This window comes from Musa acuminata, chromosome BXJ3-1, assembly GCF_036884655.1.
Source record: "Musa acuminata AAA Group cultivar baxijiao chromosome BXJ3-1, Cavendish_Baxijiao_AAA, whole genome shotgun sequence".
Classification (NCBI taxonomy): domain Eukaryota; kingdom Viridiplantae; phylum Streptophyta; class Magnoliopsida; order Zingiberales; family Musaceae; genus Musa; species Musa acuminata.
The window spans coordinates 1636503-1662595 of NC_088349.1; the positions used below are offsets into that span (position 1 = coordinate 1636503).

At 37.6% G+C, this 26093-nt stretch overlaps 4 protein-coding genes across 7 annotated transcripts; 2 read left to right on the plus strand and 2 right to left on the minus strand.

Moving 5' to 3' along the window:
* Positions 1-36: 36 nt before the first annotated feature.
* LOC135629486 (sphingosine kinase 1-like) lies at positions 37-8279 on the plus strand. Of its 2 annotated transcripts, XM_065136921.1 has the most exons (10): positions 45-504; positions 778-900; positions 997-1097; positions 1900-1972; positions 4037-4123; positions 4252-4329; positions 4457-4527; positions 5675-5971; positions 6380-6502; positions 7784-8279. In XM_065136921.1, the coding sequence occupies exons 1-10, from the start codon at positions 165-167 to the stop codon at positions 7988-7990; spliced, it is 1500 nt and encodes a 499-aa protein (XP_064992993.1). In that variant the 5' UTR covers positions 45-164; the 3' UTR covers positions 7991-8279. The 2 variants fall into 2 exon arrangements, with proteins under 2 accessions (XP_064992994.1, XP_064992993.1); XM_065136922.1 differs by lacking the exon at positions 6380-6502 and having other exon boundaries at positions 37-504.
* A 1019-nt stretch (positions 8280-9298) lies between these two features.
* On the minus strand, positions 9299-10541 carry LOC103978415 (uncharacterized). The gene is made up of 2 exons (XM_009394200.3): positions 9918-10541; positions 9299-9831 (listed from the first exon to the last, which is right to left on the minus strand). The coding sequence occupies exons 1-2, from the start codon at positions 10483-10485 to the stop codon at positions 9485-9487; spliced, it is 915 nt and encodes a 304-aa protein (XP_009392475.2). The 5' UTR covers positions 10486-10541; the 3' UTR covers positions 9299-9484.
* Positions 10542-12643: 2102 nt separating this feature from the next.
* On the minus strand, positions 12644-22283 carry LOC103978406 (ADP-ribosylation factor GTPase-activating protein AGD5). 3 transcript variants are annotated; one of them, XM_018818434.2, is made up of 11 exons: positions 21921-22283; positions 20935-20993; positions 18671-18761; positions 17343-17397; positions 17124-17214; positions 16811-17009; positions 15740-15971; positions 15414-15592; positions 14047-14304; positions 13889-13947; positions 12644-13156 (listed from the first exon to the last, which is right to left on the minus strand). In XM_018818434.2, exons 1-11 carry the CDS (start codon positions 21969-21971, stop codon positions 12997-12999), a joined length of 1434 nt encoding a protein of 477 aa, XP_018673979.2. In that variant the 5' UTR covers positions 21972-22283; the 3' UTR covers positions 12644-12996. The 3 variants fall into 3 exon arrangements, with proteins under 3 accessions (XP_018673979.2, XP_009392465.2, XP_018673980.2); XM_009394190.3 differs by having other exon boundaries at positions 13889-13950; positions 21921-22279; XM_018818435.2 differs by lacking the exons at positions 20935-20993; positions 21921-22283 and having other exon boundaries at positions 13889-13950; positions 17306-17397; positions 18671-18691.
* Positions 22284-23582: 1299 nt separating this feature from the next.
* Positions 23583-24167, plus strand: LOC135628302 (RING-H2 finger protein ATL8-like). Its single transcript, XM_065134909.1, has one exon. The coding sequence runs from the start codon at positions 23583-23585 to the stop codon at positions 24165-24167; it is 585 nt and encodes a 194-aa protein (XP_064990981.1).
* Positions 24168-26093: the final 1926 nt, after the last annotated feature.

Below are 26093 nucleotides of genomic sequence, written 5' to 3' on the forward strand. Positions count from 1 at the left end.
TGGAAGGTAATGAAAAGGATCGCTCCGCAAGAATATTTCCTGGAGTGTCAGTTGGCTCGCGCCTTGAAGCGATTACCTATTTTCTATTTGATGGTAGACTCGCTCTGTCGCCTCTCTCTCTCTCTCTCTCGCTCGCTCGGTCGCCTTCTGTCTGTTTGGCGAAGATGGCAGATGACGAGACGGCGATCGAAGTCCCGTCGGAGTGGATACGGGTGAACGGGGCGGTGGCTGAGGCGAGCCTGGCAGCGGACGGGACGCTGCGGTGGGGATCCAGGGGAGGCGAAAGGTGCCTGAGCTTGGAGTCGGAAGTGCTAGGGCTGGAGACCATTGGCCTCCGGATTACGATCAAGGCTTTCCTGGAGGTATCTGAGCACGGCTTCTGCGGCTTAGAGCGGTCCTCCGTGAAGAGGAGGAGGGTGAGGAGGGATTACACGTTGGAGATGCCGAACGAAGCTGCGGCGCGGCGGTGGAGCGCCAAATTGAGGGATTACATGGACTCCCTTGGTAAGTAAGTACTCTATAGGTCGCTACCATTGTGTATAAAGACCAAGATTTTGGTCAAATTACTGTCGCAATTATTTCCAAAAGATACTAGTTTTATATCAACCCATTTGTCATTATGACACCACATTTAAGACATACATAATCTTATTTATTGTTTTTTTCCATTATGTAAATGCCTTTTGGAAGTCAATTGAGCTATGTTGTCTGTTATCTCTTTTGCCTGGAAGTCAATTAATAGTATCTAAATTGTCAAATTCATCTCTTGCCTTGTAGGCAGGCCGAAGAATTTGTTTATCATTGTAAACCCATTTTCTGGAAAGAAATGTGCAAGAACGGTTTTCAAAAAAGAGATCAAGCCACTTCTTGCAGCTGCTGACATCGATTGTACCATAATTGGTGAGCATGTGAATCCTTTCTAATTTTTCTGAACTAAATTTGATTCCTCGGTTTGATGGTACTAAGAAGTTGATTTGTCATATTCTACCTCTTCAGAAACTAAGCATCGGAATCATGCTCAAGAAATCACAAAATCGTTGGATCTTCTAAAATATGATGGTATTGTGTGTGTCAGCGGTGATGGTGTTCTTGTGGAGGTTAGTAACTCATCTTGACACTCGCATGCACACAAAAGAGTCTGGTTAAAGGTGGACAGGAATTAGGAGTCTTATCTAAATCAAGACTTATGTAATGGACAGGAAAATCATGACTCACATGGCTTTTTATCCGGATTTTGTTAGTATTTAACTTCTTATTTTAGTATGGAACACTAATGTGTCATAAGTGGGTACCAATTATTACCAAAGAGTATTCAACATGCATTCATATATTTCTCAAGATTCCCATAAAGTAACATAAAGAAAGATACCTATCCTTGATAGACATTTTGGGACAACATCTCCATCTACATGTATCTGTTTACCTTTATTCTATGGAGTTCACTACCTTTATTAATGTCCAGGCATCTATGATTTCTTGTGTTATATATCTAATCTTGATTAGCTGGAAAGCAAAGAAATATTTTGCCTCTTTTCTCTCAATATGCTATTCATTAGGTTGGTTTTAGGTGTCCTCATATCCATGGGTTCTTTGGTTTTCACCATAAACAATATATACGAGTAGCATATTTATAGACATATCCTTTAGCTTGGACTAAATCTTCTGTGGCTTAATTGTCAAACTTGATAAAACATGCACATCCCGAAAATCCTGGTATATTTCCTTTTCAAATTTCTTTAATCGTCGACAATGTTATATCCGCATTTGATACTAGTTATTCTATAATTTCTACACGCATGCTCGTACATAACCCCCGAGTTTGCCTATATTGTGATACTGATTAGTTGATATTTTTTTCTCTTGAATTCTTCACTTCTTTTTTCATTCTCCCCATGGTAGGTAGTTAATGGTTTGCTGAATAGAGAAGACTGGGCTACCGCAATTAAGCTACCTCTTGGGGTAATTCCAGCAGGTGTCTATTTTGGCATTTATTCTGTCTTTGATATTTGTCTTTTGATATAAATCGATAATTTGTTTTTTCATTGAGTAGCATCTTCGACATATATAGTGATTATAGTAACACAACCTAGTAAAAGTGCATATCATTAAAGTGCACATATCATCCAAGCAACGCTTGTTTTCCTTTGACTAGCTAAAGCCTTATTCCTAGCAACATGTTGAACTCGCTGCACACTTCAGCCTCCTATGGACGTATCCTTCCCATGCCAAAGAGAAAGTTTCATTGCTCTGTGGCGTTGAGTTTCGATCGTCTTGGAATGGCCACGAACAATCCATCGTTCGGATACAAGCCCTTGCATGAGTACCGAATTCTTCGAGTTAACAATTCCCCTCACCTCTGTGAGCTTTGCACAACTCTTTCGATCGCTGAGCAACCTATCTCACCTTTCACAGTCTCATCCTTTACCAAGCACCCCATTTGCATTGAGCACTGTCAAGTTTGGTTGCCAACGTCAAGTCGTAGCTCGAACTCAGCCATCCCAACTTTTGTGCGCTACACATTCTTCTCAGCTTGCTTGTTCTTGTGGTGTCTCTCGCGCAAAGAGTTGACCATTCATTTGAATGCCAATCTTATATGCTCTCTCCTCTAAGCGACTCCTTTCCCTACATCTTCATGCTTGTCCTACTCTGATACCATATATCACAAACTTAGCTGATTTTGCCTAAGTCGTACGGCACTCTTGCGTATCCGTCCATAAAAATCAGCCTTCCCGGAACCTCCTATGGTCCCTTAGGACCTACAAAAGAGAAAATGAGTTAGAGAAAACGTTTCACTTGGGATCCACAAGCAACCATTTTAGCAAACACTTCATAGTCAATATAAATTACAAATAGACTTTACAAGCTCTGAACGGTCATATAACAAAGGGTCCAAAATGGTCCACTACAGATCGAAATCCCCACAAGTGCCCACATGACACAACCTTTGTTTGCAAGCCTAAGACGACCACCAAAACCAACCAAAATGGGGCTACTAAGCCTACTGTTAGCCCTTAACATGTTGTGCAAAGCATGAATAAAACCGAAAGACACGGACATATATGAGTATTACATCAAACACTCTATTTATAATTTTGTCTGCGATAGCTTGTTTTCCTTTGACTAGCTAAAGGCTTATACCTTTTGATTTGTTGTTCATCTAAGGGACTTGCTTTCGGTGATAGCAAAACTAATGTTATCAAATGAGTTGTATTGATTCTCATCTTGCACGCCAACCCAGTCAGTACAGTGTCTACCTGAAGTTGACCAGATTGAAAATTGGTTTTAATTTTGTTTGCAATGTGGTTCTGGACTCAAAATGTCACAATGATATACATTTGACAGCCATTTCAGCCAGTATAGCTGAATACCTAATTTGGCCTGGATCTGATCAGCTGTCACAACCTCACAAGACCTTGTTCTTAATGTTTATTTTAAAACAGATAGTGAATTTCATGAGATGCATGATGTTTTCATCATAGGTTTCTCATAAGTTCTCTATTGGTGCAATAATGAATCTTGTGATGAACTTCTCCAATCCTTGAGAATTCTTTGTTTTCTCATGTGTGTCTGTAGGTTATATAATATGTGTTGCATATCCATCAGAATTATAGAGCACAATGCTGGTTGTTGTTTATGATACTTTTGTCTTCTCGAGTAACATGGTCAAAATAGGAGTTACCTGTGCAAGATGAATGAAGAAGCAAGGATTTCCTATTCAAACATTTCTGATTGCAAAATCTCTGGTAACATATGGTGTGCAATAGTTAGGGACATGAACTTTGCTCCATTTTACATGTACTAAAGAGAAATTTTCTTGTGTTTTTTTACGTCTGTCATATTTTTTTTCTCATTATTTCTTGGTTGTGATTGAACTTCACCTTCTGTCTGTAGTTGACTTGCCTGTTGACTCATCTACTAATCTATGTCATTTCCTGAAAAGATTTTTGTTCAATCACTCATAATCACAGTGCATAAATTGATTATATGTTGTAGTCATGACACATGATGGTTATGTTGGTTTTTTCCTTGCCTTTAGGTACAGGAAATGGCATGGTGAAATCACTTTTGGATCCAGCTGGCGATTTGTGCTCTATTCCAAATGCTACATTTGCAGTTATAAGAGGTAATGTTTTGTTTGGCAACCCTGTTTTGGTTTTCACAGGATCTGTGCCTTGAAGAAGGTTGGTGCAGTTGCTAACTCTATTGATATTATAATACACTACTCCAATAGCCAATCTTTGCTATGTACAGGTCACAAGCGCTCTTTGGATGTTGCTATTGTCTTACAAGGAGAGAAAAAGTTTTTCAGTGTCTTGTTGCTTATCTGGGGTATGGAAAAATAAAGCCCTTTTTTGTCTGAAAACATACAATTTAAGTCTGTAAATTTTAACAGAATTATTTTATCTGGGTGGAAATTCCTATGCGTACATCTGAAAGTCATCCAATGTACCTGCAGGCTTGGTAGCTGACGTTGATATCGAATCTGAGAAGTATAGGTGGATGGGAAGTCCTCGCTTTGATATATATGTATGTCAGACATAGTTTAGTTTCCTCAAGATCTTTTACATTTCTCTTCAAAGCTTTCAAGTATAATTGTGATAAAGCAAGTTGCAATTGAGTATTTCATATAGAAATTATATGCGCTGTGCATCTAATAAGTATGTATTGGCTTATATTGCATCATTTGTTAGTGGAAGTCTAAACCCCATTTTTGCTTGGAGATATATTAAGCTATCATATTTTAAACAATTTCTAGAAGCTCTATCCTTCTTTCTTGATCATTGCTGCATTCTAGTTAAGGTTCAACTACATCTTACAGTATTCACGGTTTTAAGGGAGGAAACTAATCTTTGGAAGAGAGCTGTCAAGCAGTTGAACACCACTGAGGCACAGAATTTCTTTCTAAGAATGCTACCACAGTAACATTCCTCGATCAAAAACCTTCATTTTTATCTCTATTACTGATAGCATTCCTGGTCTGGTAGTTCATTTTTTAACAGCATTATCATGTGGTCTTTGCCTGTGATTATCTACATAAGCAGATATAGCAGGATTTGCATCCAGCTCTTTGCCTGTGGTTATGCACTCCTAGTAGTATGAAGTGAGAGCACCTTTTATTTTGTTATAGGTATTGATAGGAATGGATAGGCTGGAAATAGTGTTGAGATTCAGCCTGAAGCACTAGACAAATTTGAATATTAAATTAAAGAAACAAAAAAAGAAAGATGACCTGTGCTATCTTCCTTCACTCATGAACTAAGAAATTACTTTCTACCTTCATGTTACTTTTTCAAACTACTAGCTTTTACGCAGCATGGGCATTATGGATGAAGAATAAGTATTCAAAAGGACCAGTAGGATTGTTGAAGATGTATTTTGGGGCTTCTATGATCTATTCGAACATTGGTAAATTGAGTAGCAGTTTAGTTCAAGGGTTGTAAAAAGATGTGTGGACAGAGACCTTATCAGATAGCCTTTTGCTGCTCCTGTATCAGACATCTTCATGTGCCTTCCTAGAACCTGCATTAGCAGGATCTGTGTAGATTCAGCCTCCAGCTTGTTGGTGAAGGCACTCACCCCACCTCCTCTCCCTTCAAATTGGTATAGTTGATAAGCATGCATTATTTACCCAGAATTATGCTTTGCGCTATTATTAATTTTGTGTTGTTTACAGGCTCTTCTCCGCATTATGAAATTGCGAAAATACCACGGGCATGTCCACTTTGTTCCAGCACCTGGTTATGAAGCATATGGTGAACCAGTAAAGCAAGTTGATAACTTCAAGGGTCACATTCTACTGTCTAAACAAGACCAAGAAAGTACCACTACGGTCCAGTCATGTGGATACCAGGGACCAGAGATTTCCTTGGAGGGATTGGAATGGAGGTCCATTGTTGGTCCTTTTGTTTCACTTTGGGTCAACAATGTGCCCTTTTCGGCAGAAAATTATATCCCAGCACCTAAAGCCAAGGTAGCATTTTGCTTGTGGTCATAAGTTTCTTTCTTCACACATCACATTTCTGTTAAAAACATGATACATTCAGGAGTGTGAGTGTTGGTTTTGCCTGTTTTATTGACATGAGAAGAGTTTCATTGAACTTTTTACTTATTGACTAGTTTGATGAGAATTCAAGCAAGCAGAGATGTCTGCATGTTGATATATTCATCTTAAACATTTAATGGAACTATAGACAAGAGGTCAGATAATTATTTATACCTATGAGGAAGAAGATGGCTGAATAGTTCTTTCTTCAAGTTTTAATATCATTGGAGAAGTTGTTTTTGTCTGTAATTTGTTAATTACTATAACTCCTTGGTGCATATTTCACTTCGGTAATAGACATTTCACATCAGAAGGTGATTCTTTATGTTGATGCAGTTTTCAGATGGCTGCTTGGATGTAATCATAGTCAGGAATTGTCCAAGATCAGCCCTTCTAGGAATGATGTTGAAAATGAGTGATGGAAGCTACGTGAAATCACCTTATGTGATGTATTTGAAGGTGCGCCATGTGTTTCTGACCTTTTAAGTAGCTATCTCGTTCTTGGGTAGTTGTTTGTCTTCTTTTATAATACACTTAAGTTTTGCACATGAGGCAACAGTTATCCATAAAAAGAAAGATTTTGAGGTTATGATCGACTTCAAAGTTATATTAATGAAGAGAATTAGGAAGAAACATAATATAAGCTTGCACTTCCTGGCAATATATTTCAGAGTTTTAGTAGTATTATTTATTTGGCTTTAAGGTATAATGTTATTTAGACTTAAGCATCATTAGAGATGATTATGATAATAAACCAATGAGTAGTCCTGATGGAGAAAGAATTTGCTAGTGAGCTGTGCTAGTTACCAGCTAGCGATCGAAGTGAAATGTCATTTTATTTTGTAAACAGCCTAAACTAGGCTGGACCTTACTTTGTTAAGCTTTATTTAGAAAGAGAAAAGATGGAGAAAGCAGCAAGATAGGATGTGAAGCTGGAACTACATTGTAAATATGTCCTTCAGGATCAAGTGTATAGCTGGAGACACTTTATAAGGACTTTTGCTAATAAAGATGTACTTCATAAAACTAAAATATGTTTAAACTGCATATTCTCAAGCTTAAACTTTAAACTATTTCTCTAACAGTTGTCTCGGAAGTGAGCAAAGCTTAGAAAGTTGGTCAAGTTATCCAAAATATTTAAAAGCTTTAGAAAATTGAACATCTTAAAAAATGGATAATAGTTTAAAGAGGAGTTGTAACACTCCCACTGAAGATGGATTAACCTGTGAGTTGCTCCTACTAGGAAAAGGACCAATAGTTGGTCACTTGCCCATTCCACCATCATATGGATTAACCTGTGAGTTGCTCCTACTAGGAAAAGGACCAATAGTTGGTCACTTGCCCATTCCACCATCATACCAGTGCAATAAATGCAATAGGAGACATGTTCTACTAGATAATGTATTTACTTTTGATTTGGTCTAGTTTTTCCTAATTGAAACACCTATATGTTTCTCTTTTCTTCGGACAAAGAACACACTTATCCATAAAAATACTTGTCACCATCTCCTGTCCATTTATCCTCTCATATGATCCCAATACAACCACTTCATTCTTTCTTCCTGGTCAATTATATATACTTTTGTAGAGCATTTCTCCTGGATCTCTGCTTTGTATGTTTGAATGTCTGGTATCTTATTTGTTATAAGCCTACCATCTGTTTGCATGTATAAGCCTCTCTGTATACACATACAAGAGCTTGGTTTATTTTGTTCACTTTGTTGATCTTTGATTTTTCAGGTCAAGGCATTCCGATTAGAGCCCGGTAAGCGTGTTGGGCATCCCACCAAAGGTGGCATCATCGACTCAGATGGTGAGGTTATAGCTAGGGGAGATGAATCTGCTGTAAACAGTGAACATAAGTATTTGATGGATTATGGTCCTCCCATTCAGATGATAGTGGACCAAGGTTTAGCTACCATATTCTCTCCCATGCCCATAACCTAGAAGGTGGAAGAATATCCAAATAGCTGATGCCAAATAAATGGGACATTATATATATACTTTTTCATATCTCAATTTTTTTTTCTTAAAGGGAAAAAGAGGGGGGTTGGAATGAGAAAAGGTTATATTGCTTTATTATCAAACACTGCATTATAGCTTGCATGCATGAACACCAAATGAGAGAAGGTCCAATACAGCTTTTCCATTTTTGTGCAGTAATACTTTTTGTTACTGATCTTTAACTAACCTTCTGTTCATGAAGATATATTACATTTGGTTGTTGTGTGCTTTACTGCTCCTAAGATGCTTCTCAACATATAATTGGCATCACATGTTTGTAAGATCTTGATTTTGAAACGTGCTTTTTTGATCTTTATTGGCATCTACGAGACGATGGAATGTTTCTGATGACTAGTTATACTGTAGATAATATTCCCCTGTGGAACACAATGGAATCGATTATTGACGCTGCAGGTGATGTCTACCGAGGCTCGCATGGACAAATCATCGGCAAACTCGGCATTTTAGAATCAATTATTGTTGTTTTCTCACTTCTTTGAGGTTAATTATATATTATGTAGTTAAACCTTTTAGCATTTTACTTTATAGATTTAAAAAATTTATATTGAAATCTTTATAATTATGAAAGAAAAACATATAATCTCATTTAATTATGTATGAATGAGACGAAAAGATAATTTTAATAGTAGTGACAGATGATGATACTGTGAGTAGTTATTGTTATGGTAATTAGCGAGAATGATACGGTGGTCGACCTTGTCGACGTCACTCCGAATATCGATGATAAGGAGGAAGAGAAGACAAAACGGTGATGAATATGCATCGACACCGGAGGAGGAAGATAAGAGAGGTGAGTCATCTACATTGACATTGCACTGCTTCTTCTTCCTCCTTCAACATCGACCCAAATGCAGAGCAACACTGAAAAAGGAAAAAGATGGAGGTGAGACATCTACATCGATGTCGCACCGCTTTACCTTACATGTCTCCTCTTTCTTCTCCCTTTTTGTTGTCGGCGATGTAGATGTCTCACCTACCTCCTTTTCCTCCTCCGACATTTGCTCTACATCTATATCGATGTCATAGGAGGAAAATGAAGTAGAGAGGTGCAGCATTGATGTGGATGCCTCACCCTCCTGTGTCTCTTCTAGCATCGACGTAGATGTCTATCGATTTGTCTCATCTTTTTTCTCGTTGTTGTCTTCATCGGATACATATTGTCACATGTTATATCTTCCATGAGTAACACGAACGCATCGTGATAAATAGAATTAAATGTGGTGCAAGATTTTGAGTTACAGGGAATTGCAACATAGATGCAATTTAATGATAATGCAGTATCTTCTTAGGTGATCCAAAATTTAAATAGAGGACTTTGGATCAACACCATCCCTCGCCCCAATTAATCCTTTCAGTATCATCAGAAAAGGGACATGCTTGTAGTAGTAATTCCTTGCCCAAGGTTGGTCTCCTCCTCTAATGGTTGCCGCGGTTGATCATCTCCATGTGGTGCTTCAGCGACTCCTGCCGCTGCAGCCTCATCTCCTGGTTGAACTTCCTGATGAACGCCTCCACCCGCCGGTTCAGCTCCTCCTGCCCCTTCGACGCCTCCCTCCTCGGCCTCTCCCTCGACGCCGCCCCCGCCCCCGCCGCCTCGATCAACGTCTCCGACTTCCGCATCGCCGCTGCAGGCTCCTCCCGGCAAACGCCGCTGCGAGTGTCCCACGTGTCGGACTTCTTGACCGGGCGCGCCCGCCGCTCCGTGATCGTCCGCCACGTGCTCTCGAGCGTCTCATTCCGCCGCGCCAACCCGAGCGCCTTCCCTGAAATCACAGTTTTGTCCCCGCTTGGTTCAAGTAAAGTTTGTGAGCTTAGCAGGAGGGTGGGGCGAGAGAGAGTCAAACTCTACCGTCGGCGCTGGGCTCGGCGGCCTTCGGGTGGCCGAACCGGGTGGAAAGCAGCGGTTTCGCCTCCGCGGCGACCGAATACTCCGTTGGCATCTCCGCCAGAGACCCTCTCCTCCTCTTAGGCGACCAACTCGACGTCGATATTACGAACTCCTCCTCCACCTCCACCTCCACCTCCGGCTCTGCCTTCGCGCGGCTGGACAACTCCCTCCGCGGCTCGTCCTCCGCAAGCTTCATCTCGCGCTGGACCTCCGCGAGATTCATCACCGGGAGTGTCGAGGGGTCGGCGGCGGGGTGCTTCTGGAAGCGGGAGGAGGCGGCGATGGTGATGATGATGCCGTTGATGACGAGGTAGATGTAGGGCGGCCGGAGCCAAGCCAGGGCGGAGGCGTACGCCCTGGGGACCTCGGCGGCCAGGAACCAGACGACGGTAGGGCCCACAAGGCGGAGCGCCAGGACCATCGTCACCACCCCTGCGAAGGCAAGCACCGTCTCGAGCGCCATCGACACCCAGGATCCGCCATCGCCATTGCTCGTCTTGCGTGAGCCCATCTCCACCGTCCTTTGCATCGGTAAGCGATCATAACCGTTCCTTTCTCTTTATCTGCGTCGTTTCACCCTCGCTCGTATCAGGCAGTGGAGCAGAGGTGGTTCATTTATAACAAGAATGCTTTGAGATGGGTGGTGATGAACAATAATGATGGAACTTGGACCGTTCGATGAGGTGCAATCTGTGGTACCAGAGACATCTCCATCCTTGGCTCAACGAAGATAATGGATTGGACGGTCCGGATTTACTGTTACCCCAGAACACACGGAATGATGAGGTGGTGGTGGACAGGCAGAGCGCGAGGACGTGCATGCGTGGCCACTAGGCGGGCCCCATATCCACGTAAGTTTTACGCTACTCAAAGAAGTCGAACTTGAAGCGTCGGGAACTCTCTTGAAGTTGGTGGCCAACTTCATAGTGCTTCGGCACACGTCCACAAAACGGTAGCCATGCAAGCGATTTATGGTCACACCTATGAGTGCCATCTCTTCTTCTTTGTGTGCCATCTCCAACACAACCGTGGAATTTTTATGTACGTCGAAGGCCACCGTACCGACTCACCGACCATCTTTGGAAGGTTTTCGTCTAACTCATGTCTTTATTCAACCGATCATTGCCACCCACAAGTCCATGAAAAGAGAAATATATATAATTTGATATATAAATATATATATATATATATATATATATGTATTAGAACTAATATTTTTGTCATTTCAAATATAACACATATATTATGTCTATAAGATACATTAAAAAAATTAAATATATACAAATTCTACACCTATGAGTGCTTGAACGATGTCTAACAGTAGTTCGTTGACTTCAGTGTAAGGTGAGAAGGTTGAGCACTGCATACGCCATGCGCGTGGCCATGCATTGTTGACTTGCCTTGTTATGTAGTGTAGTGAGTTTGATGGGGATTAGGTTTTGAACTTTGACAATGGCAGGAAGTACGAAGAAGAGTTTCGATTTAGATTGTTGTGGTAAGTAAGCCACGATGAGATGGACAGTGCCCGTTGCCAAGCGCGTGTCCTTTCTTGTGATCGCAAGAAACAGCCGTTTCCGATCTTACGTGTTCATTGAGTTGACTCATGTGTTCGTTGAGTTGACTCATACGGGTTCAATTTAAAAAATATATATTTTTAAAATATTAATATGATAATAATGTAAAAAGAATTGAAGCATAGTATTCAAATTAGAGAGGATCGTATAGTGAAAATTAAAAGATAAATTATACCTTCGTAATGATATAGACAGAAAGAACCAATGATATGGAATTATCGGTGAGAAGACGTAAAATCTTATGAGGAATTGATAATTTAGAGAACTAAATCTTATTCTAAAAGGAGAAAGTGTAATATCATACATTTCGTCTCCTAGTTCTCAAATAATTTTTTCGATATTGTAAAATTATCATGACCTAGTTCCCTAAGATCATGTTTAATTATATGAGATAGATCAAATATATATTTTTTTTAGTATTTACACATGAATTATCATGTATATGAGATGATGGTAACGAGACAATCCTATTAGCAATAGAATCAATCTTAATGATGATTTCAAAAGTACAAACAAATGTGAAACTTAGAAAGACAAGTCTTTTTCAATCAAAATAGATTCATATTCAATGATATAAAAGGGATCAAGTATATATTTTATGAGTATCAATACATGAAATATATCATAGATATGAGATAAGGATAGTGGCGATGCAATCCTCTGTGCAATGGAACCAACCCTCCTAAAGATCTCAAAAGAACTAAAATATAGGGCTTAGCTTTCTTTACAATGATGTCTTGTAAAACCACAAAAAATGTCTTATCTTTTAGTATTCCATGATCACAACTTAAACCTAACAAGAGTTTGATGGGTAGAGACAACTCAAATCAGGTTAGGTGCTTTAGTGTTATGGACTTTGTAGTGATTTGAGATTAAATCACACTTTCAACATTTACTAAAGATTAGAGTTGAAAATCTTAACTAATAAAATTTTAAAAATCTCAACTAGTTTAGTTCGTAAAGATTTTGACCATTGATAGTAATATTTTTAGATCAAATCTCATCTTTATCACTTAAACTTAAAAAAAACAAAATTTACACAAAGTTAGTTGGCTTATGAGAAAAATGAGATTGGCCAAAGATGTTCTAACCTATAAATTTTTTTACAAGCACTGAAATCATGTAAGCATTGACATAATGGAAAACTAAATACTTCATTTACAGGGACTGCAGTTGTAGACACTATTTACTGAGGCATTTACCCTATATATGATGCAAATCACCGAGTCGATCCACATGATCACTGATGTTTGCCATAAAAAATACAAATGATAAGTACTCAAATCAGGCTCTTTAATTCGTATTTAAGGTTTTATCAAGTGTACCACGGAGTGGATCTCTCAGGAGAGGAGTGCACATTTATTTCGAATTACTACAAGGAACAGAACCAGCAAATCGGATCGATCACTGTAGAATAGCATGAGGTGTATATAACTTGCTTCCTTTAAGAGCATGAAAAAGCCAGTTTAGTGTTTGGAGAGCATTCCCTTCGTCAGCGACGAGAAATCATAGTCGTTGCCTGATCGGCTGAGAGTGACAGAAGTTGATGCAGGCGAAGCAAAGCTCTTACTCATTCCACCTTTGGTTAGTCCATTGATTGGTGCAGCTGATCCCATATTCCATGTTCTGGACCAGACGTTTTATCAGATTACACTAATCATGCCTGAGCAAAGTAAAATCAGCAAAATATAATATTTTCACTATAAGAGAATTGCCATCAAAGAAATTTGTCAACTTCATGAAACTTGGTATGTATCTTATATGCCAGCCAGGCTTTCTGGATACTGATCAAAATCCTATTCCTTATCTGGTCCTCAACCAGAACATGGAACATTTTGGATTAAGGTACAGATATAAGGTGTCACTTGGTTTATCTTTCAAAATAACACCTCTACAACAGAACCAATGCTTTCTGTACCTCCCCTGTAATACAGTTTGTGATACATATCAGAAACATCTTTCGTTTCATTATTCACTGTTTTGAGTCAAAACCTACCCATATTTGATTTTTTTTATAATTCTAATTAGATAGAATTCATCGAAAAACCATAAACCAGTTTTTTTTTTTTTTTTCGTTTTTTGGTCTGACCGATCTGCACCAGCAGGACCTATTCCAATCGATATGCTAGCGTACCATGTATTGGTAATAGATATGTACCGGTTCTATACCAGCGTGACTAGGGACCAGTATGGGTCTACTATCAATACTTGAAACATTGGATACGAGCTTCACATTGGAACCTAAATAGTGCTATAAGCAATGATATTATAAAACACATCAACTGCAACAAAAGCCTAAACAAGAAACAAAAGAATGTGATTTCTGCATGAAATAACTAATTATATGCAGAAGTGTACCCAGATGTTGGGGAAGCTTTGTAGATCCCTGAAGGATGTCCCAGCCAATTGTTTCCTACCTGCTGCCAAAAAGAGAAAAAAAGAAGAGATTAGTATAGCTTATAGAACTGGAAATTGTCAAATAAAATAAGAATCATAGACAACTGTAATAAACTAACCTGACCGGAGATGTTCACACCCTTATGACTAGCTGGTGGCATAATTCCTGGACCTTGGTAACCAAGATTTGGCCAGTTTTGATATGGGAGACTCACATTAAGTGCAAGATAACCATTAAGAACTGTCTGATTATTAGTTCTTCCAGGCAATGTTGAATTAATACCAACAGGTTTACTTGCAGCTGTTTGAAAGGACTGCTGCTGGGAAACAGAAGCAAGTTGCTGCTGATGAATTGAATAGGGTGACGCCATATTGGGCTGCAAAAGTCATCAACGTAATTTAGATTAAAGGCTTGCATATATGCAAGAAGAAAACCAACATACAACTAATACTGATGATAATACTGCACAGGGTTCCCACTTACCACCAACGCAGGGTCTCGGAAGGCCAGACAAACACAGCCTTAACCCTCCTCCCCCACCTGACGCAAACCCATAACACTCAGGTAGCAATCAACCAATCTTACCATGGACGTCACGCAGAAATAAACCCTTATAAATAGTTACATTGGAAACACATGATACAAATTTTCCAACACACAAAATTTATGTGAAGTATCAAAGGTCTTAGTTTGGCAATTAACAGGTAGTTTGTGGATTTTGCAAAAATTACATGACTAAAATCAGTTGTGGGTCTGAACAAAGAACACACTGTTGCTTCATGGTTGATCAGATTGTTGATAATTTAGAATTAATCATGGTTCCTAATTCGACCTTGTGAAGCATGGGTCAAGTACAGGACAATGTTACAAGATATGCACACAGCTAATCTCTAGAAAACACTACACAGCATGGATCTTGCAACTAAGACATGCTAATCGATTCATATATTGGTTTAATTAATTTGATATGTAAAGAGACAATATATGATTGTTTAACTATGTAACTTCTAGTACAATCATTCACATAAACAATCATTTAAAAGAACATGTCAAATACAGATGACAAAAAATAAGGAGAATTTTCCTGACAAAAGGATTAAGATTACTTACGACATAGTAAGTTAAAATATAAACAAATTGCCAGAATTTAACATGTTTAGAATATATATACATATATGTAACAGTAGGTGATACATGTCCTTATATGTTAAAAAATTCTGACATGTAAGATATACAAATGTGGTGAAAAATGTGTTGCAATATGTTTTAGATATCTGAACAAGTCTGGTAGTATCCAACAGGTGTTGTTGACATGAGACAGACATGGAAAGTAGTTTTAAGCACTTGTACTTCATAGATTCTGTCAAATGTGAAAACAGCCTACATGATAAACATAGGAAATGAGTAAAAGCTATTTGGAACAAATACTACAAAGTTGCATTTCATCTCATTTTTTTGCTAAAATTAAACTGGAGACACCATAACCTTTTCAAATACAGGCGTAATATCATTCTTCATGTTCCCCTGGGTTTTCACGGAAGCTGAAGATACTGTTACAGGTGGCAAATCTTTATATAAGTCTTCAATTCCTGATGCAAGCTGTCTCTTATTTTCAACTGGTTTTGTGCTACACTTTTGCTTGATAGCAGTTGTCTCTCCTGCAGCTGCAACAATTACTGTTTAACCAACTAAAATAATTTTGGAATGATAAAGACACTTCATAATAACACTAGTAAAAAATAACAATATAAAATGATTAACAAAAGGTGAATTTCATAAGAAACATGCTACTGGTCCTTATCATAACTTACAATGAAAACCTGCCCATGAATTATCATCCTTGGAAGATGAATCTGAGCCACTTTCACTAGGAATCTCCACTGAAAGATTATTTAAAAGATCAGTCAAATAGTCAGCTTTTGGAGGTGGTGCAGGCAGAGTATCAATTTTAGGTGTTGCAGTATCAACTCTAGCAGGAGTTGTATCCAGAGGTTGAACATTAGACTTGGCCATAGGTTGGTCTTCTTTTGGTATAGAGGAAACCTGGTTCATCATATATCCATGACACAATACATACTTGAGAAATAGCATTGCACAAAGATAATCCAGATAAAAAGAATAAAGGAAAATCTTGATATCTGAAAAGATTAATAAGCTGCATCAAAGAAGGAGTTGGGAGAACCATGTATAAAACTTAAATTAATAGCAACATGAAGGACGTAGACATTGTAATTCTAAAGCATGCTCAAGGAACATATTCTACAATTGAAGTAGGGCATGATCAAATAATTTATGTATGATATTTTCCTTCTAAAGGATCTACTAAATTTGACTTTATGTATGATATTTTCCTTCTAAAGGATCTACTAAATTTGACTTTCTTTTAAATCATTGGCAACTTTCTGGCAATATATTGCTTTTCCTAGCGAGTTTCCTGATATTGACCTTGTGCCCTTGCTAAGACATTTTATCCATAATCTGGCTGCACCTTTACAAGCTAATATCCTGTCCATCTAATAATGATTAAAATCATTGCATGTTACTAGCCAAAATTCAGAACTGCCATATGTATAGCAACTTAAACAGATGATTCTTGATGACAGAACACAACTTAAAGTTAGATTGCTGGTATCTAATTTAGCCAACCAAGCATGTTATTACTACATGATATCAGAAATGGAAATACAAGATAAATAGACAGAAAAACAGACTTATGCTGGTCCAACTTAAGTAAACAATGTAGCTCCACATAAAATTATATCGGCATATAACAAACATGACACTATATGCTCAAGAAAGAAAATCATAAGCAAATGAGAAAAATTGCATCAGAGTATAATTTTAAACAAAGTTGCTAAAAGAAATAGGACTAAATTGCTTACCTGACTTGGTAAATTAGAACGAACATTTTTCATTGAAAGATGTGGTTTTGAGCTATGTTCCACTTTGACAGTGCCTGAATCATTGGTAATTCCATGTCCAGCTCCATTCCCATGCCTTTGCAAAGATTCAGAAGCCTTCTCAGGTCTTGAAGGTGATCTACGTGCTCCATTCCTAGGTATCCATCTCTTATCTTCATATCTAGCAGTCAATATCATTTTTTACATTTTATGTTTTCCAAAACGATAGTTTCTTTCTTGGAATCAAGAATTAAAGAAATTGTTAGCTCAAAATGATATGAAAGGACAAGCATACTTTGCACGAACGAAGTTTTCAATTCCAACTCTATTATAATTTGGAGGTAGTTCTGCCTCCCAATAGCTATTTGATTTTTCATTGCCCATCGCTGGAAAAAATAAAAACCAACATAAAGATAAAAAGCAATGCATGTGTATTTTGCAGGGGATGTCAGGGAAATGGTTTCAGATAATGCACACCTACAAGATGGAGGAAAGCTCCACTCTAGGAACTTACTTTGGATAAATGCAATCTGCTCTGGAAGCCATGTGTCCAAGGTAGCAGACCTGACCTGTAATCAACATGAAATAATTAATTCCAGCGACTGTATAGGCACAAAACTAGAAGTTCCTAATAGTTGACAGAGTGTAATATAGATCTCTAGTGCAGAATTAGCTCTCCATTCTGCAAGTGATGTAAGAAGTCTTTGAATTTGAATGGTACAAATTCTAGTTAACATGATGAAACTAAGTGCATTTCCACTTCATTTTTAGTTTTGCACTTGGTGAGAAAGCTACCATATTCTTCAATAAAATATAGGGAAAAAGTTGATGCACCATGGCATAGACAAAATTGATTCAAAAGCAGGGTAAAGTGTAAACAATGATACAAACTACAAAGTATATTAGTAGTACAGAAATCTCGGTAAAGAATGTGTCTTCATAATCCATCTAAAAATAAAAGTATATGTCTGACGTGGTAAGAACTTCGAAGTTAGAATAACCCCTCAAAAAGCGTCACTAATCACGAAATAAAAACTTAAAGAGAGCAAAATGAATAAATTAAAAATGTGATTAAATAAGTACAATGCATGTAACTACGGAGATATGGCCCATGGATGGTGGAAGCCAATTTGGAAAGTCATCACCACTCCTAAATCCCACATCATGTGTGGGTGTTCAATCTGACCTAAGCAGAATGTCAGACACTTAGGGGAGATTACCATGCTGCAGTTCGGATCATATGTAAGATAAGATAGGTCAACTTTTAGTACCTTGAGTTTAAACATTTTGAACCATGCAATTAGCTTTGTATAATACATGTTGCACAAGTAGGTCTATCAAGTTTGGGTGATGACAAATGATATAAAAGCATACCTAGGACTATGATAGTGTGAAAAATTGGGTCCTAAATAGAAAGGCTATCTATGAATGGTACACAGGTTACATCATGATGTCATATCACCACTCTGATGTCTTGTATCTCGAATGTCACTTATCAAACCCTTTTGGCAATCTGTTAAGCCCTGACAAGGATATCGATCTTTTAGATGAGGAAGGTTATAATTTAATCCCACATTACATGCCGATGATAAATCAGGTAGTCATATAATAATAAATCAACCTATTGACAGCAAATTAAGCTAAAAAAATTTTATCACTGGGGTGAAGGCCTGATCTACCTAAGTTATTGGACTAGTAGATTATATGGTTGGATTGTTTCAGAGAGTCGAGGTCAAATCATTGTTGAAAATGCAAAATACTGCCAAAGAATCTATAGAAAGTCATTGTGGTAATTTGAAGCAGCTTAAAGAATCACTGCTACAATTAAAATTCACATGTGACCTTTGATATGTGTACTCCCAAACTTCTGTGGATTCCCGAACATTGCATGCATATAAAGATTCCCAAATTCACACTAGCCCATCGTGGACCTCTGCAAGATTATGACACGAATCAGGTTGCATAAACATATATGATATATCTAAACTAAAAAACTGGATGAATAACAAAGAGATAAGGCATGATAAAGAAAAAATTGCATAGGAGTCTTATATACAATTGCTTTGAGTGAAAATGCACAGTTATGGAAATGACTGTCAGAACCTAAACAGATCTTTAAGTGCCAAAACAGGATAAATAATTTTCGTTCACAAAATTAAGCAATATTGTTCAGGAATGCTTTAGCAAATTACAAATATTATATTTAATAAAAGGATCCACATAAAAGCTTCTAAGTAATGGGCAAGAAGAAAATGCATGTATTTAGAAAGAATTTGAGTGCGTTGAGAATCTTTGCCTTAGAAAACTTAGAATCTTCATTTTATGTACATTGCTCCAAGATACGAACTTTATATTGTGCACAGAAAAGTTCATGGAGATGGCACATATTGCATGAAAGAAAAAAGTTTTATTCTTTCTGAAGTTCCTGCAACAACTATTTCCAAAGAAATCTGGATCAGAGAATTTCCATCTCAATTACTACCTACCACATAGAGTTGTAGCATGGAGTGTTTACACATGCCAGCTTATGATCGAATGAAAGACACACCTAAGATATAGCTTATAAGAGGAAATGCAAATCCCACGTCACCTACCGACATAGCTCTTTCTCAGAAATAAAATGATGCATGTTAATTCACAGGTGAAGCCACCATTAAACTTTAAAAGTATAATTTTCTTGGAATATGATCACAAATTAAAAGCTCGTTCTCTATCTAACATCAAATTGTCCAAAAAATTGTTGACCTTTCTTTTGCAGAAGTTATATCAACTTAGATAAATTTCAGATAACGGATGGATCTCATTAAGTTGAAAAGCCAAGGTATCAAATAATGTCCATACTGACCTGGGCCAAAAATTACCAGTCTAACAGCCAACCTAGACATAAACCAAGCGATTTCATCCAGTTTCATCTGGCACATGGGAATGTCCTGTTTAGTGAACTCACTATGCCAGACTTATCGGGTGGTAAATAGTTAGCCCAGTATCTACACTCATTTTTATTTTCTTTCTTATAACAAATGTATTGATAGTTGTGTTGTTTTTCCCTTTTGGTTTCATTTCCTTCATCCTCACACACTCTCTCCCTCTCACTCTATTTCTCCCTCTCCCCTCCTCCACCACCTCCTCCTCTTCCCCTCCATGCTGTCATAGCTGCCTTCTCCATCCTGTCATGTTGCCACCATCTCCTCCTTGTGCTGCTCACCATTTCCTCCTCCAAATATGCCTAGTCCTCCTCCACCTCCTCCACCAGTCCTCTTTCCTTCTCCAACTATTCTGCCAACCCTCCTCTTCTCCTTCTCCCATCTTCTCTCTGATTCAGAAGTACTGGCAAGTACAGAGTCACAGAGTGTCAGTAATTTGGCCCATATAGGAACCATATTGGTCCAAGTGTCGATTGATATCGGCACCAGATGAGATTTTAAACATTGGAATGGAAAACCTCAAACATAGCATAATAGAGGATACTCTTTAGATGTGATATCATGGCTTATTTTATAGAACAACAGTAATCATAAAGGAAGAACAATCAAAGATGTAATCTTAAGTAGGTTGCATGGACAACGGACATGTGCTTGTATACATACATCAATACGTACATAAATAGCATATGACGTGAAAGGAAAAGTTGAGAAGTAACAAAATATCCTCTAAAAATAATTAATTTATTTATTATATTCATTGACTCACCTCAGTCGTTTCACTTGCAAGAGCCCTATGCACTATGCAACCTTTTAGATATAACATCTTAATACTCTTGATTAGCTAGTGTTTGTGATGTGTCAATTAACATTAATAATGAAAGATATTTTATTCCATAGATCTTAGAAGGTAATTAAAAGAATATATAATTACATTCAAGATTCTTAATCACACTAATGGACAATGGTGACAAAGGATAAGAATGTGTAGGTTGTTATCTTCTAACTCTATAGAACAAACAAAAGTGTAGTGCTCATATTACAATTAAATAATATAATCATATTTTATCCCCCTTGCAAGACATATCCCAGATGAATCACTCAAAATTGCTTCGGAGTCCAACTCAAAATAACGAGTTCTCAGCAGCTAAATAGTGGCAATCACATAGTAACGAGCTTTCTTACTTGGCTTTGCAGTCAGCACATTCTCTGTTCTCTTGCAACTTAAGAAGACCCTCCAATATCTGAAATATACAAAAGCAGAAAAAATTTGCCTTGTGAGATGCAACTCGAATTACCATTTGATCAGTCATATAAAGAAACAGATGATGGCTCTAAAGCAGCAACCTCACTGGATTTGTCTGGTTGATATATGAAGAGGCCAAACGTACTTGCATAAGTAAGAAGATAAAATATTTGCCATTTGATCATGGTCTAAAAAAGAAGACTTTGAAATAGCACTTCACTGGAATTGTCCAAAATCATATATTAAGGGGTAAAAAGTACTCACAGTAACAGGAAGCTATAATATGAAACATGAAAGTGGAAGCTCGAAAAGGTATTTTATAGAAAACATCAAATAGAGGCATGCAGATCTTCATGCAGTAGAGACTTTGTTCTGTAAACCAAATAATACCTCAATCGAGCAAAAAACAATATGGATAATAGATAATACTAAAGTATGCTTTGCAGCATGTGAGAGTTGAGGTTCTTACACCCCTATAAGGTAACCCTTATTCACGTAACCTCCCATCGAGCCATCTTTCTTTGTGCAACTCCAAGTTCCCTTGACCAATCTATGGTAACTTCCAAATCAATCAACTATTTTCACTTCAATTTATAATTGATGGAGAACAAAGTAAGAGTTGAGAAGCAAAAAAAGAACACCATCAAATAATGCTACAACACGTTCAGAGATATAATCTACACAGAAGGACGCATCAGCCCTATCTAAGGAAGAACCTAGGGCTTATTCAACGACAAGATTCGAACACGAAATCAGAATCACTTGAGACCCCACACCGAGTGCCCGCCGAATTCCAAAAGAACCGCATGGAAACGTAGGCAAACCAAAGGGGAAAAAATCTCTGACCTACGAAACTTCGAAAGGAGCGAAAAGATCGCATTTTTGGCGGCGGACTGAATAGAAAAAAAGATGGGAAAGAGGAGACCTTTCTGTGCTTGGCGTTGAGCTCCTTGGAAACACAGGCCTTCCCGTTCATGCTGATGTCCTCCGTGCGGATCTACCCGGAATTCGAAGTCGATTCGAGCAAGGGTGGAGCAAATAGATACCTCGATGACGATCCCAGGTCAGAACACGTTTCCTCCGCGTCTCTCCTTGCCTCGATCGTCTTCCGGCCTATTTCCGCCTTTGTTTGTGCGATTGAATCCTTCTTCTACATTGCAATTGGCAGGGGAAGGTGGCTTTTCACACGTAAAGAATTGCACTACGACAGTAACACGACTGCAGAGTAGTCAAAGTCCGACGCGGTTGGGAACGACTCTGATAAACACGTAGGAGAAGGAATTCATAGTCAAATCCATACTAATAAATGCCATCAGATGTGGAAACTGCGGTGGCGACTGTTCCCAATGGATGTCGATGCTTTTACACCACACTATCGATGTTCGTCCTTACTCTGCTGGCTGTTCTTTTAGTGCGTGTTTGCAGGCAATTTTTGGTGTTTAGTGCAAACTAATCTTTCTATTTTGACATGTTGGATAGATCTGACATGAGGATGGACAAAAAAATCTTGATACAAGTGATTGTGATATATGAACAAAATTTATCATTATGATATATAAGTAATTATATACTGATGATGATGGTCAAATATCTTATACTATTTGTGTTAATTATCATTTTTAATTCACCTGTAAATTCATTAATACAATAAAAAACATATATGTTATGAATCTGGGTATTAATAACATTAGTTTTTCTATTTTAAATGATTTTGTGGATCTTAAGTTGAATTTGGATAGATTTTCACTTAAACCATATAAAAACATGTAATAATTCTTGACATACTCATCCTTTTTGCCATCCTAAATGATAAGTGAGCGGCTCTTAGCTAAAAATCAGTTATGGGCAGCATAAATTGCTTCATTAGAATTGGTAATTGTGTTTTTTAAGAAACCCTTAATTATTTAATTACAAGAAAACAAGCTTGTTTGAAGCAACATGTTTGAACATAAAATTCATATTTGAAAGATCTATAATTGGAGGAAAAAATTCCTTAGATTTTAAATATTTAATTATTATATAAATATCTTATTTTGATTTTTTATATATCTCAAGAAAGATTCATATATAATCGATCCTAAATAATTGAGATTTATAATTTTATTATTATTATTATATATATATATATATATAAACTTATTTATTTTATAGTTTTATATTTATGAAAATCTCCCCACGCGTAAAATAATATGACTGTGAATGTAATATGTCAAATTAGTGATGTCATTATTTCTATGTCGGTAGTGTGCCCTGTCTCCCTTTGTGAGTTAATTATATGAGATAATTAATTATTCTTAATATTTTAATTTTTATATTTTCAAAAGTTATATTGAGATTCAAAGTGAAACATTTAACCTCGTTGCTCCAATCAAATCATACTCTCTATTAATTTTTAATCATGTGAAATTAATTTTTTAATTTTGTATAGGAATCTTAATGTTTTACTTCCATAATTATAGGAGTCCTAACGTAACTAAAAATAATTAATTATAAAGGTAATGTTTAATTAGCCCTTCCTTTCTTTCTTCTATTTAATGAACTCGATCGGCGCTGAATCGTCTCCTCCATAGCTCGTTACCGCTCCCTCATGGCGAGACCACTCGACGCCTCGTCGCCTTTGGCTGCTCCGGGCGTTGCATGGCTCACCTTTGCGATCCAACTCCATCTCTTCCTCCTTGTTGTCCTCTTCGTTTGCTGCTACTTGATGGTGGCCATTGTCTTGTACATCGCCATCGGAGCTGCACTCGGATGGTGTAAAAGACGAGCTAAGAGGTCTGCAGCCATGGCTTTCGCTGCCACGATCCCGCGTGCCGTCTACGTCGTCCCTTCTTCTTCTTCTTCTCCTGCTCCGCCGCCGTCGACTTCTGTTTCCGCCGTGGTTCCCCAGACCGTCATGGAGAGCTGCATCATCTGCATGGAGGAGTTCGTGAGTGGCGAGGAGCTGTGGGTGCTGCCGCGATGCAAGCACTGGTTCCATGGGGAGTGCATCAGACGATGGTTGCTGGTACCATCAATGACCTGCCCCATCTGTAGGATGCTTATGATCGGGGTGGAAGTTCGTCCTGGCAGAAGTCTTTTCAGCAACACCATCAACACGCCCTTTCTCGTTCCAATGTGTCTAATCTTATCGGTCATCACCTCCCTGATTGTGATCATAGCTGTACACACATGATAAGGATTTGTGTTTATAGTTCTTGAGTGTCCAACCTTATACATGATAAAGGTTTTTAATGTCTTTAGTTACAGGAAAATTAACCAAGTTTGTTTAAAGAAACAAGTTTTGAAATACTTATTTACATCATAAAGATTTATGATTGAAGAAAACATTCCATAGATTTTACCTATTACTTTTACAAGATTAAAGATATGTATCTTGGGATTTTGGTGTGGGTAATTCTTAATCTTGCACCATACAAATACTTCATATTCAATCTCATATTGTTATTCTTTTTCTCTTATGTTATATATATATATATATATATATATATATATATATATATATATATATATATATATATATATATATATATATATATATATATATATATATATATATATATATATATATATATATATATATTTCAGATTCGGATCTGGCACGTCATATCGGACTTCATGCTGCTGCTTTCCTTCTATATAATGAACTCGATCGGTCCTCCTCAAACCAAGAATCGTCTACTCTCGCACTCTTATAGTGAGGCCACTCCACGCCCCCTGTGCTGCTCCAGTCGTCGCAGGACCCTCCCTTAATGCGTAATTCAACGCCTTACTGGTCATTTCCTCCTTCGTTATCTGCTTCATGATCGGGGCCATTATTGTATTCGACCTAAGAGTTACATACATACGGTGATCAAGAGAGGAGATTATGGTAAGTATAATTTTTCGACATGATATCAAAACACATTTGAACATAGAATATTAGATATTGAATATCAAAGAATAACCAGTAACATTCATTAAAAAAAAAAAGAAACTGAAAATACCACAATCAAGAAGGTAATTGACAAAAGAGATTGCAATAAAAATGATGAGCAATAAAGAACAAGTGAAAAGACAAAGAAAATTAATCATATTTTTCAAGATTATGGATTTTATAAATTTTCTATATGAGACATAAAGATGACAAAAATTACTCATAAATTAATGATACTGTTGGAACTGGCAAGTTTTCTTTTTTGGGAAATCCTTTTTTATCTTTCATTATGGGAAAACTCAACAATTTTGTTTAAAGGAAAATTTTTAGAATTTATATTTGAAATATTCACGATTGTAGAAAAGATTGTCTTTCATTTTATGGATTACTTATTATATAATTATTATATGTTTCTCACCATTTTCATATGTGGAAAAGGAGAAAGTAACTTTTACATACTCTAGAATTTTCATATTTTAGAAGTTGGACAAGAGGTTTTGAGTTTGGATTTTAGTTGACTCAAATAAAGAATATATATATATATATATATATATATATATATATATATATTATAATATAGTTTTTGTCCCAATTAGGAAATCTTTAGATGTGACAATTTCCAAAAATAAAGAAATGGATTTTTCTCTCTTCCGCCCCTTCTTGTAGTAGTACTTACGTACTTCCTTGTTTCTTCTATTTAATGAACATGATCGGCCTTCCTCAAACCCAAAAACATATCCATCATGGTTGTGCTCGTCTTTCTCGTTCCTCTCAGCTTCATTTCCTGGTTCGTGATCATGGTTATTATCTTGTTCTTCCTCATCAAATCTATGTTCCCAAGCCGTGAAAGACGAAGAAAGAGGCCTGTGGATATGACTTTCCTCAGTAAAATCCCGCGTGTCGTCTACGTCGTTCCTTCTTCTCAGTTGCCGTCGTCGCCTTTTGTTTCTGCCGTCGCTACTGCGGTCGACCCAGAAAGCTGCCCCATTTGCAGGGAGGAGTTCGTGAATGGCGAGGAGCTGTGGGTGCTACCACGATGCGAGCATTTGTTCCATGGGGTCTGCATTAAAAGATGGTTGCTTTTGCCATCGAGGACTTGCCCCATCTGTAGGAGGTTTGTCGTACCAAATTTTAATGAGATAGAGAGAGACTTGAATGTCGACTAAGTACAAGTATAGGTACAAG

What these genes read in the sequence shown, in the direction of transcription:
- LOC103978406 (XM_009394190.3), bottom strand. Translation starts at nt 21,971, where the DNA reads ATGAACGGGAAGGCCTGTGTTTCCAAGGAGCTCAACGCCAAGCACAGA. An exon ending in TGTGCTGACTGCAAAGCCAA is followed by an intron (nt 18,762 to 20,934) that starts GTAAGAAAGCTC and finishes ATAATCTTGCAG; the next exon opens with AGGTCCACGATGGGCTAGTG. An exon ending in GAAAACTTCGTTCGTGCAAA is followed by an intron (nt 17,010 to 17,123) that starts GTATGCTTGTCC and finishes ATTGACTGCTAG; the next exon opens with ATATGAAGATAAGAGATGGA.
- LOC103978415 (XM_009394200.3), bottom strand. Translation starts at nt 10,485, where the DNA reads ATGCAAAGGACGGTGGAGATGGGCTCACGCAAGACGAGCAATGGCGAT. An exon ending in CGCCGAGCCCAGCGCCGACG is followed by an intron (nt 9,832 to 9,917) that starts GTAGAGTTTGAC and finishes CTGTGATTTCAG; the next exon opens with GGAAGGCGCTCGGGTTGGCG.
- LOC135628302 (XM_065134909.1), top strand. Translation starts at nt 23,583, where the DNA reads ATGGCGAGACCACTCGACGCCTCGTCGCCTTTGGCTGCTCCGGGCGTT.
- LOC135629486 (XM_065136921.1), top strand. Translation starts at nt 165, where the DNA reads ATGGCAGATGACGAGACGGCGATCGAAGTCCCGTCGGAGTGGATACGG. An exon ending in GTGATGGTGTTCTTGTGGAG is followed by an intron (nt 1,098 to 1,899) that starts GTTAGTAACTCA and finishes TCCCCATGGTAG; the next exon opens with GTAGTTAATGGTTTGCTGAA. An exon ending in GTCCTCGCTTTGATATATAT is followed by an intron (nt 4,528 to 5,674) that starts GTATGTCAGACA and finishes TGTTGTTTACAG; the next exon opens with GCTCTTCTCCGCATTATGAA.